An 18446-nucleotide genomic window follows, 5' to 3' on the forward strand; every position below is an offset into this window, starting at 1 on the left:
GGGGGCACAGGGGGTGCTGCCCTCCCCCAGCGCCCCCCCCCCCCCCCCCCCAATTTTTCCCCCAGGATCTTCCTCAAAATCAAGAGCCGCAACGCCCACATGAAGATCCACCGGCAACAAGAGGCTTGGGGGGGTTCGACCCCGCTCCTGCCCCCCCCGTGGCCCCCTGGCCCCCCTATCATGGGGGGGTACACGCAGCAGCCCCCAGCGTGAGGATGCCCCTCCCCGAAATGAGGGTTCCCCCCCCCTCCAGGACACGGATGAGGATGGAACGAGAGAGTTTATTGCGGAGATGATGCTTGGCCCCACGGAAAAGGGGTGCGGGCCCCCTCCCACGGAAAAAAAAAGGGGGTCCCCATCAATAAATAAAGTCCAAGTGTCCCCCGGGGGGGGTCCCTGTGATGCTGGGGGGGGGGGCGGGGGGGTCCCTCACACCTCGATGTGGGGGGTCGGAAGCCCCGGCCCTCGCGCTGCAGCTGCTCCTCCTGCCGCAGCTTCGGCTTCTCTGTCCTCGTGTGCCACACCAGAACCTGGCGGAGGGGGGGGGGAAAGTGGGGGGGGGCATCAGCAGGACCCCCTCAGTGACCCCCCCAGCCCAGCCTGGGACCCCTTGGTGAGGCCCAGGCCCCCAGCGACCCCCCTCCAGCACCGCAGGGAGCCCCTCGGGGTTCCTGTCACCCAACACCCCCAAGGGACCCCAGTCCCCCCCCAACCCCCCCCCCCACAAAAAAACCCACCGAGGGCCCCCCCCCAACCTCTTGAGGGACCTGAGGGACCAGCCAGAACCCCCCCGGGCACCCCCCGCAAGTCCCTTACCTGGGTGCAGTTGTCAGCCCTGAGCCCCCCAGGACACCCCAGGGACCCCCCAGACCCCCTGAGGGACACCAAAATCCCCCCAAGGACCCCCAGACCACCCCCCCAGACCCCCTGAGGGACCCCAAAATCCCCCCAAGGGCCCCCCAGATCCCCCTTCCCCCCCCCCGTCCCCTACCTGGGTGCAGTTATCAGCCTTGGGCTCCAGCTCGGCGGGGGACACGAGCCCCCCCAGCAGGCTGCTCTCCAGGTAGCCCCGCTCAGCTTGGGGGTCGAAGCGGGCCGCGGGGTGGGCCAGCAGGAGGGGCAGCCCACGGCGAAGCCGGCCATGTCCAGAGGGAAGGGGCGCTCGGGTTTCCAGGCGGTGTGGAAGCCCACCACCCGCCCCCCCGCCACCAGCGGCCGCTCGAAACGCAGCCCCCCCACCAGCCCCACCGGCCAGACGGCCACGCCACGGGTGCTGCGCATCTGCCGGGGGGGGAGAAAGAGGCTGTTGGGGGTGGGGAAATGGGGGGCTGGGGGGGGGGATTTGGGGAGGTAGAAGGGAAGAGTTGGGGGGCGAGGGGAGTTTGGGGAAGAATTGGGGGCATTAGGGGGGGACTTGGGGGTTCTAGGAGGGATTAGGGGAGTTTGGGGGGGGGAATTGGGGGGCTCCTGGGGGGAGTTAGGGGAATCTGGAGGGGGAATTGGGGGGCTCTGGGAAGGGTTGGGGGGAACTGGGGGGCTCAGGGGGGAACTACAGGGCTCGGGGATGAATTGGGGGGCTCTGGGGGGGATTAGAGGAGTTTCGGTGGGAATTGGAGGGCTCTGGGGGGGGTTAAAGAAGTTTCAGTGGGAATTGGAGGGCTCTGGGGGGGCTTAAAGGAGCTTGGGGGGGAATTGGGGGGCTCTGGGGGAGATTAAGGGAGTGTGGGGGGCAATCAGGGGCGTAGTGGGGGGGCAACTGGGGGACTCTGGAAGGGTTGGGGGAAATGGGGCTCTCTGGGGGGAGTTTTGGGAGGGAATTACAGGACGTTGGGGGGGGTAGGTGAGTTTGGGGGGGTAATTAGGGGAGCTTGGGGGGGTTTGAGGAGTTTGGGGGGGATTGGGGAGGGGGCTGTGGGGGCGTTAGGGGAGTTTTAGGGGGGGGGGATTGGAGGAATTTTGGGAGGGGAGGTTCCGGGAGGGAACCCCAACACCTCGAAAAGCCACAACCTGGAGGCGTGAAGAGGCAGAGGGGAGGAGCTGGGGGGTTCGAGGAGGGGACAAAGGGGGTTTGGGGGGGTTGAGGGGGGGTCGGGGGTTCTGGGGGAGGGGTCCCCTACCTCCTCGAAGAGCCGCAGGCTGTAGGTGTTGTCGTCGTCGGCGAAGTAAACCACGCCGCCCTCGCCGGGCAGCCGCGTCTCCCGCAGCCACTGCAGCGCCCGGTTGCGTTGCTCCACGCCGCGGGGGCGCAGCCAAGGGGGGTCCCCGGGGGCGGCGGCGGATTTCGGGGGGGGTCTCGACGTTCAGGTGGGTGTAAGGGACCCCGCTGGCAGCTAAAAGCCCCCCCACCAGCGCCGTGGGGGCGGGGGCGTCTTCCACCACCACCCAGTGCAGCGCCCGCACGTGGAGCAGCGTCTGCGACAGTCGCACCAGCTCTGCCTTCTGCACCGGCCTGGGGGGCGGAGGGGGGGGGGCATAAAAAGGGGTTGGGGGAGGCAAAGAAAAGGCTGGGGGGGGACAAAAAAGGATAGGGAGGCAAAACAAGGGCTGGGGAGGGGGGGCTTGGGGGGCTGTGAGGGTCAGGGGGGGCTGTGGGAGCCAAGGAGGTTGGGGAGGGGGGAACAGATTGGGCTTGGGGTGGCCCAGGGGAGGCTGCGGGGTGGGGCGGAAATGTGGCTGGGGGGGGCAGATTCAGGGTGTATGGGGCAGAGTGGGGGGGGGCAAATGGGGCTGGGGGAGGCAAATCAGGCTGTACAGGGACATGGGGGGGGAGGGAAATGGGGCTGGGGGGGGGGAAATGGGTTGCAGGGGGGCAGGTCAGGGTGGGGTGTGGGGAAATGAGCCCGGGGCGGGGGGGGGGGCAAATCAGGCTGTACAGGGCCATGGGGGGGGGCAAATGGGTCTGGGGGGAGGCAAATGAGGTTATATGGGGCTGTGGGGGGGCCAGGTCTGGGGGGGGGGTAAATGAGTCTGGAAGGGGGCAAGTTAGTTTGTATGGGGCTGCAGGGGGGGGCAAATGGGTCTGGGGAGGGTCTGGAGGGGGTCAGGGGTCTCACCTGGCGTAGGTGGGGGGTCACCACATAGATGGTGGGCAGGACCCGGGCCCCCCCCCTGCCCCCGGGGCCCCCCCCGGGCCCCCCCCCACCCCGCAGCTCCCCCAGCAGCCGCTCCCGGTCCCGGCCCCTCCGCTGCTGGGTGCAGTCACAGGGTTGTCCTGGGGAGGGGGACAGGGACAAAAAGGGGGGGGGGGGGTCAGGGGACAGGGAGCAGCCCGGGGTGGGGGGGGGGGTCAGGGACCCCCAAGCTGCACCCCCCCCGGGCCCCCCCCATGCTCACCGAGCTGCAGGAGGGCGCAGAGCAGCCCCACCAGCGACACCACGAAGTAGATGATGAAGATGTTCTTCAGCTTCACCCTCATGGCGGGGCCGGGGGGGGTCCGGGAGGGGCTCGGGGGGGGCTGGGGGTGTCCAGGGGGGGGCCCCTGGAGCCTCCGGAGGAGTCCAGGGGGAACCTGAGGGGTCTGGGTGGGGGGGAAGGGGGGGGTGTCCTGGCTCTCCAGGGTCCTGCTCTGCAGCCCCCCCTTGCCAGCACGCTCTGCCCCGTGTTGTGCCCCCCCCCCCAGCAGCAACACTCACCCCAGCGTTTCCCAGTACATCCCAGTAGCCCCAACCCCCTCCCAGTATGTATCTTGTATCACACCCCCAAAGCTCCCAGTCACCCCCAGTCCCTGCAGCCCCCAGTACATGCCAGCGCCCCCCCCCGCCATCGCCTCCAACGTCCCCCCCCCCAGTGCTCCCAGTCCCACCAGTCCTCCCCCCAGTGCCTCCAACATCTGCCCCGGTGCTCCAGTGCCCCCCCAGTGCCTCCAACAGCCCCTCCAGCGCCTCCACCACCCCTCAGAGCTCCCCCAGCGCCCCCCAGTGCTTCCAGTTACCCCCCCAATGCTTCCAGTGTCCCCCCCCCCGGTGCTCCCAGTCACCCCCAGTGTTCCCCTCAGCGCTCCCCCCAGTACTTCCAGTGCTCCCAGTCCTCCCCCAGTACCCCCAACAGCCCCTCCGGTGCTCCCCCCACTGCCCCCACCACCCCTCAGAGCTTCCCCCAGTGGCCCCCCCCCCAGCGCCCCCAGTGCCCCCAACAGCCCTTCCAGTGTTCCCCCCAGTGCTCCCAGTCCTCCCCAGTATCTCCATCACCCCTCAGAGCTCCCCCAGTCCCCCCGCAGCGCTCCCAGTGCCCCCCCGGTGCTCCCAGTCACCCCAGTGCTCCCCTCAGTGCTCCCCCCAGTACTTCCAGTCCTCCCCAGTACCTCCAACACCCCTCAGAGCTCCCCCAGTCGTCCCCCCCCCCCCCCCCCAGTGCTCCCAGTGCCCCCCCCGTGTTCCTCTCAGTGCCTAAAGGAGTGCGGACGTGGCGCCGTTGCCACGGCGACGGGGCCAAGACTCACCTCGGCGGTACCGGGGCTGACGGAGGGGGGAGTAGGAGCCGGGGCCGGGCCTTACCGCCCGGGGGAGGGCGGGGGGGCAGGTCGGAACCGGGTACCGGTAGCGGGGCCGGGGCCGCGCAGCCTCCGCCGGGCCGGGCCGGGCCGGGCCGGCACTTCCGGTCCGTCCCCACCGCGCTTCCCCGTCACTTCCGGCGTTGCGGTCCGCGCTCCGGGTGGGGAACACGCGGCCGCGGGGTTCCGGGTTCCGCCTCCCCCCCCTTCCCACGCCCCCGAACCCCCAAAACACGTTTTTTTTTACCTGGTTTTTATTTGTCTTTTATCAAAACTCCGCGTGGGGCCGCTTCCCTCCCACCCCGGCCCCCCCCCGCCCTCGGCCGCGGCTCTGCCCCCCCCCAAAGGCCCCAATGGTGGGGGGAAATGGGAGGGGAAATGGAAGGCGGGGGGGGAAACGTGGAGAATGGGGGGGGAATGGAGAAGGGGGGGGGCTCCCCCAAACCCCAGCTGACCCCCCTGGCTGGGGGTAGGGGGGAGAAAAGAGGAAGGGCGGGTCAAGAAGGAAGTAAGGGGGGGTATGGTGGTGGTGGTGGGGGGGGCACGCAGAGCTTTGGTCCCCAGCATCCCCCCCAGCCCCACATTTGGGGAGGGGGGAAAAGGGGGGGGGGGGGTTAGCGGCAGCCCCCCAAAACCAAGCAGGGGATTACCCCCCCGCTACAGCGGCCAAGGGGGAGCTCCCTGTCCCCCAGGTTGGGGGGTCCCGGGGGGGTCCTGGGGGGCTGCGGGGGGGGGTCCCAGGGAAAGCGCGCGTGTGTGTGTGTGTGTGTGTGTCAGGGGGCCCCCACCCCCCAGCAGCCCCCCCCCCTCTGCATTATCGCAGGACGATGGCCCAGTCGGCGCCGATGGGGACCCCCGGCTTGCGCAGGGTGAGGACGGAGGTCTCGGCCTCGTGGTGGAAGTCCAGGCGGGTTTCGGGGCCGTCTGTGGGGCGGGGGCCGGGGGTGGGAAATAGGGTTTGGGGGGGTTACAACCCTGAGGACTCGACCCCCCTCCCTCCCCCCCTAAAAGCCCCCCTACTCACCCGCAGGACGGAGAATGACGGCGGCCGGTTTCCCTGCACCCAGGATCACCACGCGCTCCAGCCAGGCTGGGGTGTCGAAGGAGCCCTTGGGGTCCGCGGAGCTGCAAGGGAAGGGAAGGAGAAAAAGGGGGGGTTAAGGGGGGGTCTGGAGGGTTTCTGGGGGGGGTCCTGGCGGGGGGGAGGGTTACCTGGCCGTCAGCGTGTTGCCAGCGAAGGTGAACTGCCGGTGAAGGTAACGCGCCTTCGTCTGGTAATCAAAGCTCTGCCCGTCGTCCAGGAAGAGATCGCCCTCGGCTGTGCCCTGGGGGAGAGGGGGGAAAATAAGGGGGGTTTGGGGGGGGGGAGGGTCTAGGGGGGCCGTAGGGGGGTTTTCGGGGGGGTTCCGGACTCACCTGGGGGCTGAGGGCGACGTAGAGGGTGAAGGGATCCCCCCGCATGCACTCGGTGGAGCGACGAACCCGCTCCTGCCGTGGCACCACCGTCCCCCCACGCTGGTAAACCGGCACCTGTTGGGGGGGTGGGGGGTGTAGGTAGGCAAGGGCCCCCCCCAAAACCCTCCAGACCCCCCCAACCCCCCCCCCTTCCCCTTGTCGTCACCCACGCTGCTCAAGGTCACCGGCACGTAGAGCGTCTGGGGTGCGTGATGCTTCTGGTGGGAGACGACGTCGTACCAGACCTGGGGCAGGGGGGGGAGCACCAAGAGAGCGGTTTGGGGGGGACGGAAGACCCCCACAGCCCCCCCCCAAAGGCTGAAGCCCCCCTCAGAACCTATAGAAATCCCCCCCCCCCACTACGAAAAAGCTCACCTCTCCCTTGCCGGGCAGGTAGACCTGCACACCCCGGGCTCCCTGCTCCGTCACGGGGTGCACCAGCAGCGCCCTGTCTGGGGACAAAATGGGGGGGGGGGGAGCTCCCGGGTCATTACCGGGGTGGGGGGGCTGGGGGACCCCTCAATGGGACTGGGGACACCTCACAGTGGGGGGAAAACCCCGTGGAAACCCCCCCTCACCGATCATGTACTGGTCGTCGATGGCGAAAGTGGTGGTGTCCTCGGGGTACTCCATCCAGAGCGGCCTGCGGAAAGTTGGCGGGGGGGGGGTGTTAGGGGGGTTTTGGGGGGGCTCTGGGGAGTTTAGGGGAGACTGAGGGGAGTTGGGGGGTGTTGGGGGTTCTGGGGGAGAGGTTAGGGGAGTTTGGGGGGTTTAGAGGAGTTTGGGGGGGGAATGAGAGAGCTCAAGGGAGGGGTTAGGAGAGTTTGAGGGGGGGGACTGGGGGGCAAGAGGAGGAACTGGGGGGCTCTGACAGGGGTAAGGGGGGGGGGAATTAGGGGGCGCTGGGGAGGTTAGGGGAGTTTGGGGGGGAACTGGGGTGCTCTGGGGGGGAACTGGGGGGCTCTGGGGAGGTTAGGGGAGTTCGGGGGGGCTTAGAGGAGTTTGGGAGGGGACTGGAAGGCTCTAGGGGGGGTTAAGGAGGAGAGTTTGGGGGGGGAATTGGGGGACAAGAGGAGGAATTAGGGGCTCTGCGGGGAGTTGGGGGGCTCTGGCGGGGGGAAGGGGGGGGAATTGGGGGGGGTCCAGAAAGGGTTGAGGTGGAACTGGGGAGCTCTGGGGGAATCGGGGGGGCCTGGGGGAAACTGGAAGGGGAAATAGAGGGGAACTGGGGGGGCTCTGGGGGTGGTTAGGGTGGAACTGGGGGGGTCCTGGGGGTTTTTAGGGGGGAACTGGGGAGTTTGGGGGGGGTCCTGGGAGGTTTTAGGGGGGAACTGGGGAGTTTGGGGGGGCCCCCTGGGGGTTTTTAGGGGGGAACTGGGGAGTTTGGGGGGGCCCCTGGGAGGTTTTAGGGGGGGAATTGGTGGGTTTTAGGTGGGGAACTGGGACTCTGGGAAGGGTTAGGAGAATTTGGGGGTGGAACTGGGATCTCGGGGAGGGGGTTTAGGGTGGAATTGGGGTTTTTTTGTTGTTTTTTTTTTTTTGTTTTTTTTTTTTTCCCCCCAGGGCTCTGACCTCATGACGGGCACGCCGTGGCGGTGGCTGCGGTAAAACGCCGTGTACCAGAAGGGCAGGAGGGCGTAGCGCCGCCGCACGGCCTCGCGGATCAGCCCCGCCGTTTCCTCCCCGAAAAGCCAGGGCTCCCGCCGCGCCGTGTCCAGGTGAGCGTGAGCCCGGAAAAAAGGCTGGAAAGCCCCCGCTTGGTACCACCGCACCAACAGCTCCGCTTCGGGGTTCTTAAAGAAACCCCCCACGTCCGCTATGGGGGGGGGGAAAAACTCAATGTGACCCCCCGACGGGATAATAACCCCCCCCCCTGCCGCCGCGTCGCTGGTTTTACGCCTCGCTCACCGCCGCAGAAGGAGAGACCGGCCAGCCCGAAACTCAGGCACATGGGGATGGAAATCTTCAGGTGGTCCCACTCGGCGGCGTTGTCGCCCGTCCATACCGCCCCTGGGGAGGGGGGGGGGGACAAAAAAGGATGGGGGGGGGCGGGAATAACACGGGGTGGGAAGGGGGGAATCAACACCGCGGGGGGGAAAGGCAGAAGAGGAGGGGAGAAAACGGCGAGAAGGGGGGGAAAAAAAAAAAAAAACACATAAGGAGGGGGGAAAAAGCAACATGGTGGGGGGGGGAACCACATGGGAGGGGAAGAAAAACACTGGGGGGGGGGGGAAGACCACAAGAGGGGGCAAAAAAACCCACAGAAGTGGGGAAAAAACCAACACAAAGGGGCAAAAAACTAACCCAAGGTGGGGAGGAAAAATGAAGACAAGGGGGCAAAAACCACACACGCCGGGGCGGGGGGGGGGGGAAGACACACGGGGGGAGGGGAAAGCAACACGGGGGGCGGTCCCCAGGGTGGCCCCCCCACCCTCACCGTAGCGCTGGGAGCCGGCGAAGAAAGCCCGGCTCAAGACGAAGGGTCGGCGCTGCCCCCCCGAGCGCTGGATCTGCCCCTCGGCCGTCGCCATTTGCTGTGGGAAAGGGGAAAAAGGGCGGGGGGGGGGAAGAAAAAGCCATGAGGGACCCCCTCCGAGGCGGGGGGGGCTGGGGGTGTTTGTTTTTTTGGGGGGCGGGGGGGGGCCCCAACGCTCACCACGTAGAGGCCGTAGAGGTTGTGGAGGTCGCGGTGCTCCCAGCCGCCGTGGTGGACCGCGTCCTTGTGCATCGTCACCTCGGGGCCGCTGAAGACCGAGGGCTCGTTCATGTCGTTCCAGGTGAAGAGGTTCTCGGTCGAGCCCTGGGGGGGGCCACCCCACGGTGAGGGAGGGGGGGGCGGCCCAGGAGTGGTGGCGGAGGGGGGGAATTGGGGGGCAGAGGGGTGAGAAGGGGGACACGAGGAATAGGGGACGATGGCAATTCGGGAGCAGAAGGGCAAGGGAGGGGGTGGCAGCGGCTTGGCAGGGGCTGATGGTGACTTTGGGGGGGCCACATACTTTCTGGGGGGGCTGATGGCAACGTGGGGGGGGGCTGAGAGTGATGTGGGGGGGAAACTGGGGGGCTGAGGAGGGGACACGAGGAATGGGGGACGCCGGCGATTCGGGAGCAGAAGGGCAAGGGAGGGGGTGGCAGTGGCTTGGCAGGGGCTGATGGTGGCTTTGGGGGGGCCACACGCCTTCTGGGGGGGACTGAGGGTGATGTGGGGGGGCCAAGGGCGACGTGGGGGGGTGTCCTCACCTCGTACTGGTCGTAGGCGAACATGGAAGCCCACCAGGCGCGCATCTCGGGGTTGGTGAAGTCGGGGTACGCCGCGGAGCCTGGGGGACAACACGGTGGGGGGGTGGGGGGGGTCAGCGCGGTCCCCCCCCCCCCGCCCCAAAACGACCCCAGCCCCAACAACAACTCACCGGGCCAACACCAGCCCTCGTAGTCGTTCCCGTCCTTCGTCTTGACGTAGAAACCGCGGGAGCGCAGCTCGTTGTGGACGCGATACCCGCTGTCCACCTTGATGTGGGGGTCCACGATGCTGACCATCTACGGGGGGGGGACACACACACACGCCTCAGCTCCTGGGCCCCCCCAAACCTCTTAGGGGTTGTCGTGTGTCCCCCCCACACCTTCCCCGGCCTTTACCTTGCGTTTTTTGGCGGCCAGGCGTTCCAGCATGGCGCGGGGCTGGGGGAACTTGCTGGGGTCCCAGGTGAAGTAGCGCTTGCCGTCGGCGTGTTCGATGTCCAGCCAAAGGACGTCGCAGGGGACGGCGTGGTCCTCGAAACCCCGCTCCACCGCCGCCACGTCCTCCTCGTCGTTGTAATTCCAGCGGCTCTGGTGGTAACCCAAGGCGAACAGCGGGGGCAAGGCTTGGGTGCCTGGGGAAAAAAAAAAAAAAACAACAAAAACAACAAAACAAACCAAACCAGAAAAAAAAGCGTAAGAAACAGCCTAAAAATTAATTTCCTGGAAAAAACAGGGAGGGATGAGGGGGGAAAAGCCCCCCCCGAGGCTTTAACGAAGGGCCTCAAACCCTCCCGAGGGGATAACGGAGGCGCGGAGTCCAAAGAACCGACGACGCGCCCAAAAAAGCGGCAGGAGGACGGTCTCGCGGAGACGGGATGGTTCTGCCACTCGTGCCGCGAGCTGGTTTGTTCTCTGCCGGAGGCGGCCGCGGCCCGGAAACGACTTTTGCTTCGTTAGCCGCGACACCGGAGACGCGCTAACGAGGATTGACGGAGACGGGGCTGAACGCCTACGGCCGCGGCGCGTGCCTCGCCACCCAAATCGCGCCCCGTGGAAATCCGCGTTCAGTGGGGCGGGACGTGCTAATTCCGCAGTTTCCCCCCGTTTATCCGCAAAGACAAAAAGGGGGAAACGAGGGAAAAGAATTTCCCCCAAGAAAGAAGATTCTGCTCGGGAAGATTTTTCTGCAAGAACAAAGATTTTCCCCACGAACGAAGATTTTTCCTAAGAAAGATCGCTCCCGGGAAAACCTTCCCCAAGAACAAAGATTTTCCCCACAAACGAAGACGGCGCCTGGGAAGATTTTCCCCACGAACGAAGATTTTTCCTCAGAAAAAAAATTGCTCCCGGGAAGATTTTCCCTGAGAAAGAAGATTTTTTTTTTCCCCCAAGAACGAAAATTTTTTTCCCCCAAGAACGAAGATTTTTACCAAAAAAGATTTTTCCTCAGGAAGAAGATTGCTCCCGGGAAGATTTTCCCTGGGAAAGGTTTTTCCCAAGAACGAAGACGGTGTCTGGGAAGATTTTCCCCCCAAAAAAAGATTTCCCCCCAGAAAAGGGCTATTTCCCCCCCAGAAAAGGGCTATTTCCCCAAGATAAAGATAGAACCTGGGACGTTTTTTTCCCCACAAAAGAAGAATCTGGGAAAATTCCCTAAAAAAGACACTGAAATCGGAACCGGCCACCCCTTTATCCGTGTTTTTCCCCCCCCCTCCTCTATCTTTCCCTTTCTCCATCCCTCAGCCTCTTTTTTCCCCTCGGGTTCGCTAATAAAGGGTTCGAGTCGTCAAGTAACGACCTTAAGCACCCCGTTAGGTGCCTAATGAATAATCGCGGACTTAATTACTACTAAATTACACACGCGCCGCGAGATTTGCCCCGCCTCTGCGGGGGGGATTTAGGGATCTTATCCCTTTTCTTTCCCAAAGGGGATGAAAGTGGGGTCTCCCCCCATTCCGTTCGACCCCCCCCCCCGCCCCCGGGGGCGCGCCGTACCGGTGAGGGCGGCGTATTGCCCGGCCACGGCGGAGGGCGAAGGGCCCAGCAGCAAAAAAACGTCGATTATCCCGCTTTCCGACATCCAACGCACGTCGGTCTGCGGCGTCTCCCCTCCGCCCTGCATGTAATCCAGCAGCTTCCCGAAGAGAGTCTGCAGGGGAAGAAGTAAAAAAGCAGAATTCCCCCCAAAAATACTTACCCCCCGCCACCAAAACCGCCCCGCACCTTGCCGGCGGTGTTGGAGCTGATGTCCACCCACGTTTCGGCGGCGTTGAGCCAGAAGACGCCGAGGGTGCGGCGGGCGCCGTGCGCCAGGAGGAGCGGGACGGAGCCGTAGAGAGCCATGGGGTTGTAAAGCTCGTACTGGAAGACATCCAGGTTGTAGAGACGGTACGGGTCCCCCCCCCTGCCAAAAGCCGGGCGGGTGGGTCGGCGGGTCGTCCCCCGGCTTCGCGCCGCGGTGTCACCGTCACCCCCCCACCCGCCATCGTCGTGTGGGGGGTGGTTTTTTGTTTTTTTTTTTTTTTGCCACTCACTCCGTGGTGCGGAGCCGCAGGTTGTCGGCGTGTTCGGGGATGCCGTAGACGTGCTCGAAGCCGGGCAGGGAGAAATCCAGCCCCACCGAGGTGGGTCCTGCAGCGGGATGGAGTTGCGGGGGGGTGTGTGTGTGTGCGAAATTAGGAGCCCCCGCCCCACGGCAACCCCCCTGGCGGCCATGGGAGGGGCCTCACCGTTGGGTTTGGTGTCCGTGTGCGTCTTAAACGTCTCCTCCCAGGAGCCCGGCTCCTCCGTCGCCTCCGCCGTGGGCTCCGTGGGCTGCGGGGACGGATGCCGTTAGGGTGGGGAGAGGGGTTCTCCCCCCGCCCCCTCCCCCCGACAAAAAAAAAAAAAAAGGGGGGGGCCCCATCTCTCTGCTGGCCCCCGGAGCCCCCCCCTCCCCATAATACCTTCTCGCTCTGGTTGCCCGCGTCCTCTGTCCCGCCGGCGGCTTCCTCCTGCCCCTCAGTGGCCGCCCCCTCCTCCGCCGTGGGGTCCTTGGGGGGGTCCCTAAAGGGTGGGGGGGGATGGTTATGGGGTGCTGAGGTGCCCCACAGAGCAGTCACACACGCGGCAGCCGGGAGCGGGGGGGGGGACGGACACAGGACACCCCGGTAAACGCTCGCTGGGGTCCCCGAGATGGGGCGAGCACCCCGACTGCCCCCCCCCAGCTCACTCGGGGTTGGGGGGGCGGGGGAAGGGGGGCAGCTCCTCGCTACTGGGGGGGACTGGGATGGCCCCGGTCGCTCCTGTCCCCTCCTCCCGCCCTCCAGGACCAGCCTGGCTGTAAGTGGAGGAGGGGGGGACAGACGGGGCTCCCCTTTGGGGGCCCCGGGGGGGGTGTGTGTGTGTGGGGTGGGGGGTGGGGGGGGCAAAGACAGCAGCAGAAGCCACGGATTTACCTATGGAAAAGGGTCTTGATCTTATCCCACAAGCTACCGACCGAGCTACTAACTTTATCCGAGAAACTTGGGGGCGCGGGCAGGGGGGGAAGCGCAGCCAGAAACAGAAACACAGCCAAGAGTCAGTGCGAGGAGCCGCCGGACGGACAGACGGACGCAGCCCGGCCCCCTCCCCACCCCCACCTCCCCCTTCCCTCCCCCCCGCCAACCCGAAAAAAATCCTCCCTTTTTAAAGGGAACCCCTCTGAGCGCTGCCGTTCCCCCCCCCACTTCCCAGCCCACCTTTCCCCAAGGGTTTACCTTCAGCGGTGGGGAACGGGGACGGCCAGGCACCCCGATATCCCCGGGGGGGGGGGGGGTGGTGTGTTTGTGGGTGCTGTGGGTGGGTTTGGGGGGGGAAATTTGGGGGAGGGGGGGGCCGGTTGAACCCATCCGTCTGTACTCACGAGTCCCGGCGGCGTCGGAGGTGCTCGAAGAAGAGGAGGCCGCGGGCGTTGACGCTGCAGAGCAGCTCCCGGCCCTGCAGCAGATCCATGCGGAACGGCTTCTCCGTCACCAGCAACCGGTGGCCCGCCGGACCCAGCGACAGCTCCAGGCTCCCCTCGTCCCGGCCCGTCACCGATAGCCTGCCAGGAAAAAAGGTGCGGGAGTGTGTCTGTGTGTGGGGGTTAAAGGTGGCTGCGTCCCCCCCCCCTTCCACGTCCCCACGCTCACCGCTCCACCGGGGGCTCGCCCACCAGCACGTCCGGCACCTCGAAGCGCGGCCGCAGCGGGTTCAGCTCCTTGATGCGGATCCGGGTCATGTTGCCCTGAAGCCCCCACAGCTCCAGCAGCAGCGGGACCTTTTTTTTTGGCGAGGGGGGCGGGCACAACACACAGCGTCAAGGACAACGCCAGCGCTCCCTGTGTCCCCCTTCCCTGTCCCCACACCAATTTTGGAGGGGCTGGGATGGTTTTGGCCGCTCCTGTCCCCTCCTCCCTCCCTCCAGGACCTGCCTGGCTCCGGTGGGGGGGACACTATCCCCTGGCCAGGGCTCCCATTGGGAGCCAGCCCCCCGGGCCCCCCGCCATGTCCCCCTTTCCCCGTCCCCACACCGACCTTGGTGGCTTCGTTGATGAGCTGCAGCCTGGCGGCATCGGGGCCGAGCTGTAAGGACTCCAGGAGGGCTCGGTACGGCGATTCCCCGGGCTGCAGCCCCCGCTGGCGTCTGCGGTGATGAGGTTGGGGACGGACGGACAGAGCCTGAGCGTCGTCCCCGGGCCCGGTAACACCCCCCCACCCCCCACCCCGTGACCCCCCCCCCCCATCCCGCTCCCCACCTGCAGAAACCGCTTTGTTCACAGGTTTTGAAGTTGCTGCGGTCCACGGCCAGGGCGGCCCCGAGGCAAAGCGTTGCCCAAAGCAGCTCCGCCGGTCGCCGCCGCCTGCGGGAAGGGGAGGGGGAACGGGGGCGGGTCGGGGCGAAGGGCAGGGTTGAAGCTGCCCCTCCCTCCGCCACGGCGGGGAGGGTCGGGGGGGGACACGGCGGGACCGAGCGGGGTCGGGGGAACGGGGATAGGGACACTAGGACCGAGCGGGGAGGGGAACGGACACCGGGAGCGACCGGGGAGGAGGGATGGGGGAACACCGGGGGCCACCGGGGAGGGGGGACAGGGGAACACCGAGGAAAGGGCCGGGGGGATCCCGGGACGAGGGACGGGGGAGGCGGGAGGGGGGGGGGTCACACGACACCGGACCCACCTGGGGAGGGGGACGGGGACACCCGGACCCACCGGGGAGGGAGGACTGGGACGAGGGGGGCAGGAGTGGGTCGGCGTTTGGGCCGTGGGGTGTTCCCGGGGAGAGGGGGGTCCCAGGGGGTGGGGTGGGCCCCGGGGTCCCAACGTGGGGGGGGGGAACCGGGAGTGTGAGGGGATGGTGGCGGGGGGAAAGGGGGGGCCGTAACTCGGGCCCGGGGGGTCCGGGGGTGGGGAGGACCCGGTGGGGGGTTCCCGGGACGTGGGGTCCCACCGGTGGATGACGGGGGAGGGGGCGGGGTGGGGGGGGGGGCGACCGCAGGATCCCCCGGCGCACGCTCACCTCCCCGGCGCCGCCGCCATCTTGGATGGGACCTGACCCTTCACCCCGCCCCTGGCCCCACGCCGCCGCGCCCCATTGGCTGAGGGGAGCCACGCCCCCAGCCACTCCCCTTCACGCACCGCGGGGCGGAGCTCGGGGGGCTCGCCGCCCCGCCCCTCCTTACCTGGTTGCCGTGGAGACCGTAGTCTTGCCCCCCCTCCGCTCCGTGATTGGCGGGAGAGGGGGTGAGAGATGGGAGCTCGCGCCAATCAGAGTGCGAGTTAGGGAAGAGGCGGACGCGCACCCGCGTAGAGGCGGGAGGGCGGACCAATGACAACGCGGGAAAGCTGAGTGACACAGCAGAGCGTCCAATCAGAACACCCGGCCGGGGCTTCCCCGGCAACGCCCCGCCCCCGCGGCCATGGCAACCACGGCCGTGGCGACCGCGGCCCGCCTCTTCCCGGGGCTGGCGTCAGCCGACGCCAATCAGCAGCCCGCCTCGCTGAGTGGCGGGAAGCAGCAACCAATCAGCGTACTCGACTGCCCGGCCCCCGTTGAGCGGCAGGTGACTGGACGAATAGAGGCGCTGGCGGCCGGCCGGCCGGGCTGCCAATCAGCGCGGGGTGGAGGCGGGGCGTCGCCGGGCCGCTGCTTTGTGGTGAGCGGGGACGGGGGAGGCCCGGGGCTGGGGCCGAACGGGCTTTAACGGGGCACACCGGGGGTGAACGGGCCTCAACGGGGCTGACCAAGCCTCAGTGGGCCTGACCGGGCCTTAACGGAGCTCACCGGGGGTGAATGGGCCCGAATGGGCCTCACTGGGCCTCAACGGTGCTGAATGGGCCTGTCCGGGCCTGACTGACCGGGCCCCAACGGGCCTGAATGGGGATGAACGGGCCTGACTGACCAGGCCTGACCGGGTCTGAACACGCCTCGATGGGGATGTCCAGGGCTGAACGGGGTCCCAGTGAGGCTGAACAGGGCTGGCAGGGTCTGACTGGGCCTCACTGGGGCTGAACGGGGCTGACGGGGGGGGTGTGAGTGGGCCTGACTGGGCTTGAATGGGGCTGACTGGGACCCGATGGGGCTGAGTGGGTCTGGCTAAACAGGCCCCAACAGGGCCGACTGGGCCCAAATAGGCCCCAACGGGGCCCCAATGAGGCTCACTGGGGCGTCAGTGGGGCTGACTGGGGCCCTCACGGGGCTGAATGGAGCCCCAGTGAGGCTGAATGGGGCTGACCAGGGCCCCAACGGGTCTAAATCGGGGTCCCAGTGGGGCTGAGTGGGGCTGACGAGGGCCCCAATAGGGCTGAATGAGGCTGACTGGGGCCTCAGTGGGGCTGACTGGGGCTCTCACGGGGCTGAATGGAGCCCCAGTGAGGCTGAATGGGGCTGACCAGGGCCCCAACGGGGCTAAATCGGGGTCCCAGTGGGGCTGAGTGGGGCTGACCAGGGCCCCAATGGGGCTGAATGGGGGTCCCAGTGGGGCTGATTAAGGCTGAGCAGGGCCCCAGTGGGGCTGAATGGGGCTGACCAGAGTGCCAATGGGGCTGACTGGGGCTGAAAAGGGCTGACTGGGGCCTGCCATACTGGCCCTGCCACCTCCCTGCCTGCTCCGTGCTGTCCCCATTCTCCCGCTGCCCTGTCACTACCCAGCCCCTCCTGAACCCCCCCCCGCATTTGTCACCCCCCCCTCAGGAGCCTCACGCCATGGAGTTCCCCGAGCACAGCCGGCAGCTGCTGCGGGGGCTGCGGGAGCAACGGGCCCAAGGTTTCCTCTGCGACTGCACCGTCCTGGTGGGCAGCTCCCCGTTCCCGGCCCATCGCGCCGTCCTGGCCGCCTGCAGCGCCTTCTTCCACATGTGTTACGCCGAACGCTTGGACAAAGGCGACTTGGTTTGTCTCAACAGCGAGATCGTCACCCCGCCGGCCTTCGGCCTCCTGCTGGAATTCATGTACGAGGGGCGGCTGGCGCTGGCGGCAACCCCCTTGGAGGACGTTTTGGCGGCCGCCAGTTACCTGCACATGAACGACGTTGTTAAACTCTGCAAGAAGAAGCTGCAGGCGCGAGTGCCGGCTGAAGCTGACAGCACCAAACGCGAGGAGGAAGAGGAGGAGGAGGAAGAAGACACCCCTGCTAGCCCCCCAGCCGCCCCCCAGCAGCCTCCCCCCACCCCCCCGGCCACCCCTCTTAGCCCTCCCCGGCCCAGCCCCCCAAGTTGGGGGTGTCGAGGAGCAGGGTGTCCCCCTCCCTGAGCCGCCGGTGGCCCGTGGGGATGTTGCTGACACCACGCAGCCCGGCATGGAGGGCGACTGGCCCCGCGCCGCCCCCGCGGAGCTCCCCCACCCCAGCCCCAGCAGCTCGACAGAGGTGACCCCCCGCATCCCCTTCCCTGGGGCGGCCGAGCTGCCGGCTCCGGGGGGGCTCTGCGCTAGCCCCTGGGCTACCGCCGCTCCTGGGGGGCTGCTCCCCACCGCCGTCAAGGTGGAAGCCATCGTTATCTCTGATGAGGAACCTGAAGCTGGTGCTCGCCGCCCCACCGGCATCTTCCCCGGGCCGGCCCGTGGCCCGCAGCCAGCAGCGGGGGAGTCATTGCCCTTTGGGCTACCGGCGCTGCGGGAGCCATTGTTCCTTCCGCCGCTGGAAGGGCGTGGGGGCTTCGGGATTTTCACCGAGGAAGCCCCCACTTGCCCCACCTGTGGCAAAACCTTCTCTTGCTCCTACACCCTGCGCCGCCACGCCACCGTCCACACGCGGGAGCGTCCTTACGAGTGTCGCCACTGCCTGCGCAGCTACACGCAGTCCGGGGACCTCTATCGCCACATCCGTAAGGCTCATAGCCACGGGCCACCCACCCGCGCGCCCCGGGCCGCCGCCGGCGCGACCACGAGCGACAACCCGCCCTGAGCCGCCGGCGGGCGGCAGGACCCGGGGGCGCCGCGGGGGCGTGGCTTCTGCAGCGAGGGGGCGTGGCTACGCGGCGGGGGGGCGTGGCGGGTGTACGGCGGTCACGTGGGGGGAATAAAGCGCCGCTGGTGACGGGCAGGGGGTGATCCCTACTAGGAGGGGGGCGTGGCCTGAGGCCACGCCCACGCCACGCTCCCATTGGCTCTCATCGCGTCCACTAGGAGGGCGGCGCATGCGCGGGGCGGTCAGGACAGCGCCGCCTGGCGGGCGGGAGGAGCTGCGGCACCCCCGGTCCCGTCCCAGTCTGAACGGGGCAGAATCCCAGTTCAACCCAGTCCGCGCCCCGGCCCAACGCCCCTTCAGCCCAGTCCCAGTAAGTCCCCGGGCCCTTCCCAGTCCGTCCCACTCCCTCCCAGTCCTGTCCCAGTCTCTCCAATGCCCTCCCGGTCTGTCCCCAGTTCCTCCCAGTCCCGTCCCAGCGCCTCCCAGTCTATCCTGCTCCCTCCCAGTCTGTCCCAGTACCTCCCAGTCTCCTACTCCCTCCTCGTCCCATCCCAGGGCCCCTCCCAGTCACTCCCAGTCCCATCCCACACCTTCCCAGTCCATCTTAGTCCCGTTTTACTCCCTCCCAGTCTGTCCCAGTCCCTCCCAGTCCCATCCCACACTCTGCCACTCCATCCCAGTCTGTCCCAGTCCCTCCCAGTCTTGCCAGTCCCGCCCCATACTTCCCACTCCATCCCAGTCCCGTCCCACGCCCTCCTGTCCCACCCCAGTCTGTCCCACTCGCTCCCAGTCCCTCTCAGTCTTTCCCAGTCCCATCCCAGTTCCTCCCACTCCATCCCAGTCTGTCCCACTCGCTCCCAG

The 18446-nt window shown here is 67.2% G+C and overlaps 3 protein-coding genes across 4 annotated transcripts; 1 reads left to right on the top strand and 2 right to left on the bottom strand.

Moving 5' to 3' along the window:
* Positions 1-261: 261 nt before the first annotated feature.
* B3GAT3 (beta-1,3-glucuronyltransferase 3) lies at positions 262-4611 on the bottom strand. Its single transcript, XM_054183974.1, is given in 9 exon segments — positions 262-530; positions 992-1125; positions 1128-1281; positions 2118-2267; positions 2269-2449; positions 3054-3067; positions 3069-3211; positions 3334-3517; positions 4439-4611. Coding segments are annotated over 8 exon segments (1107 nt in total). The 5' UTR covers positions 3416-3517; positions 4439-4611; the 3' UTR covers positions 262-281.
* A 658-nt stretch (positions 4612-5269) lies between these two features.
* GANAB (glucosidase II alpha subunit) lies at positions 5270-14742 on the bottom strand. Of its 2 annotated transcripts, XM_054183972.1 has the most exons (25): positions 14699-14742; positions 13939-14043; positions 13718-13826; positions 13333-13460; positions 13065-13244; positions 12619-12684; positions 12127-12226; positions 11911-11995; positions 11716-11812; positions 11405-11585; positions 11177-11330; positions 9578-9813; positions 9352-9478; positions 9182-9261; positions 8601-8744; positions 8382-8478; positions 7853-7954; positions 7517-7760; positions 6523-6587; positions 6320-6396; positions 6115-6189; positions 5906-6019; positions 5702-5814; positions 5514-5614; positions 5270-5413 (listed from the first exon to the last, which is right to left on the bottom strand). In XM_054183972.1, the coding sequence occupies exons 1-25, from the start codon at positions 14716-14718 to the stop codon at positions 5304-5306; spliced, it is 2910 nt and encodes a 969-aa protein (XP_054039947.1). In that variant the 5' UTR covers positions 14719-14742; the 3' UTR covers positions 5270-5303. The 2 variants fall into 2 exon arrangements, with proteins under 2 accessions (XP_054039947.1, XP_054039948.1); XM_054183973.1 differs by lacking the exon at positions 12619-12684.
* A 441-nt stretch (positions 14743-15183) lies between these two features.
* On the top strand, positions 15184-17582 carry ZBTB3 (zinc finger and BTB domain containing 3). Its single transcript, XM_054183945.1, is given in 3 exon segments — positions 15184-15335; positions 16373-16922; positions 16924-17582. Coding segments are annotated over 2 exon segments (1197 nt in total). The 5' UTR covers positions 15184-15335; positions 16373-16384.
* The last annotated feature ends 864 nt before the right edge of the window (positions 17583-18446 follow it).

This window comes from Rissa tridactyla, chromosome 29, assembly GCF_028500815.1.
Source record: "Rissa tridactyla isolate bRisTri1 chromosome 29, bRisTri1.patW.cur.20221130, whole genome shotgun sequence".
In the NCBI taxonomy this organism is placed as follows: Eukaryota; Metazoa; Chordata; class Aves; order Charadriiformes; family Laridae; genus Rissa; species Rissa tridactyla.

Bases quoted from the DNA above. Each gene is read 5' to 3' on its own strand.
- GANAB (XM_054183972.1), bottom strand. From the start codon at position 14,718: ATGGCGGCGGCGCCGGGGAG. The intron at 11,996-12,126 runs GTATTATGGGGA...CCGTCCCCGCAG, and splicing joins CGGGCAACCAGAGCGAGAAG to CCCACGGAGCCCACGGCGGA. The intron at 11,331-11,404 runs GTGCGGGGCGGT...CTTCCCCTGCAG, and splicing joins GCTCCAACACCGCCGGCAAG to ACTCTCTTCGGGAAGCTGCT.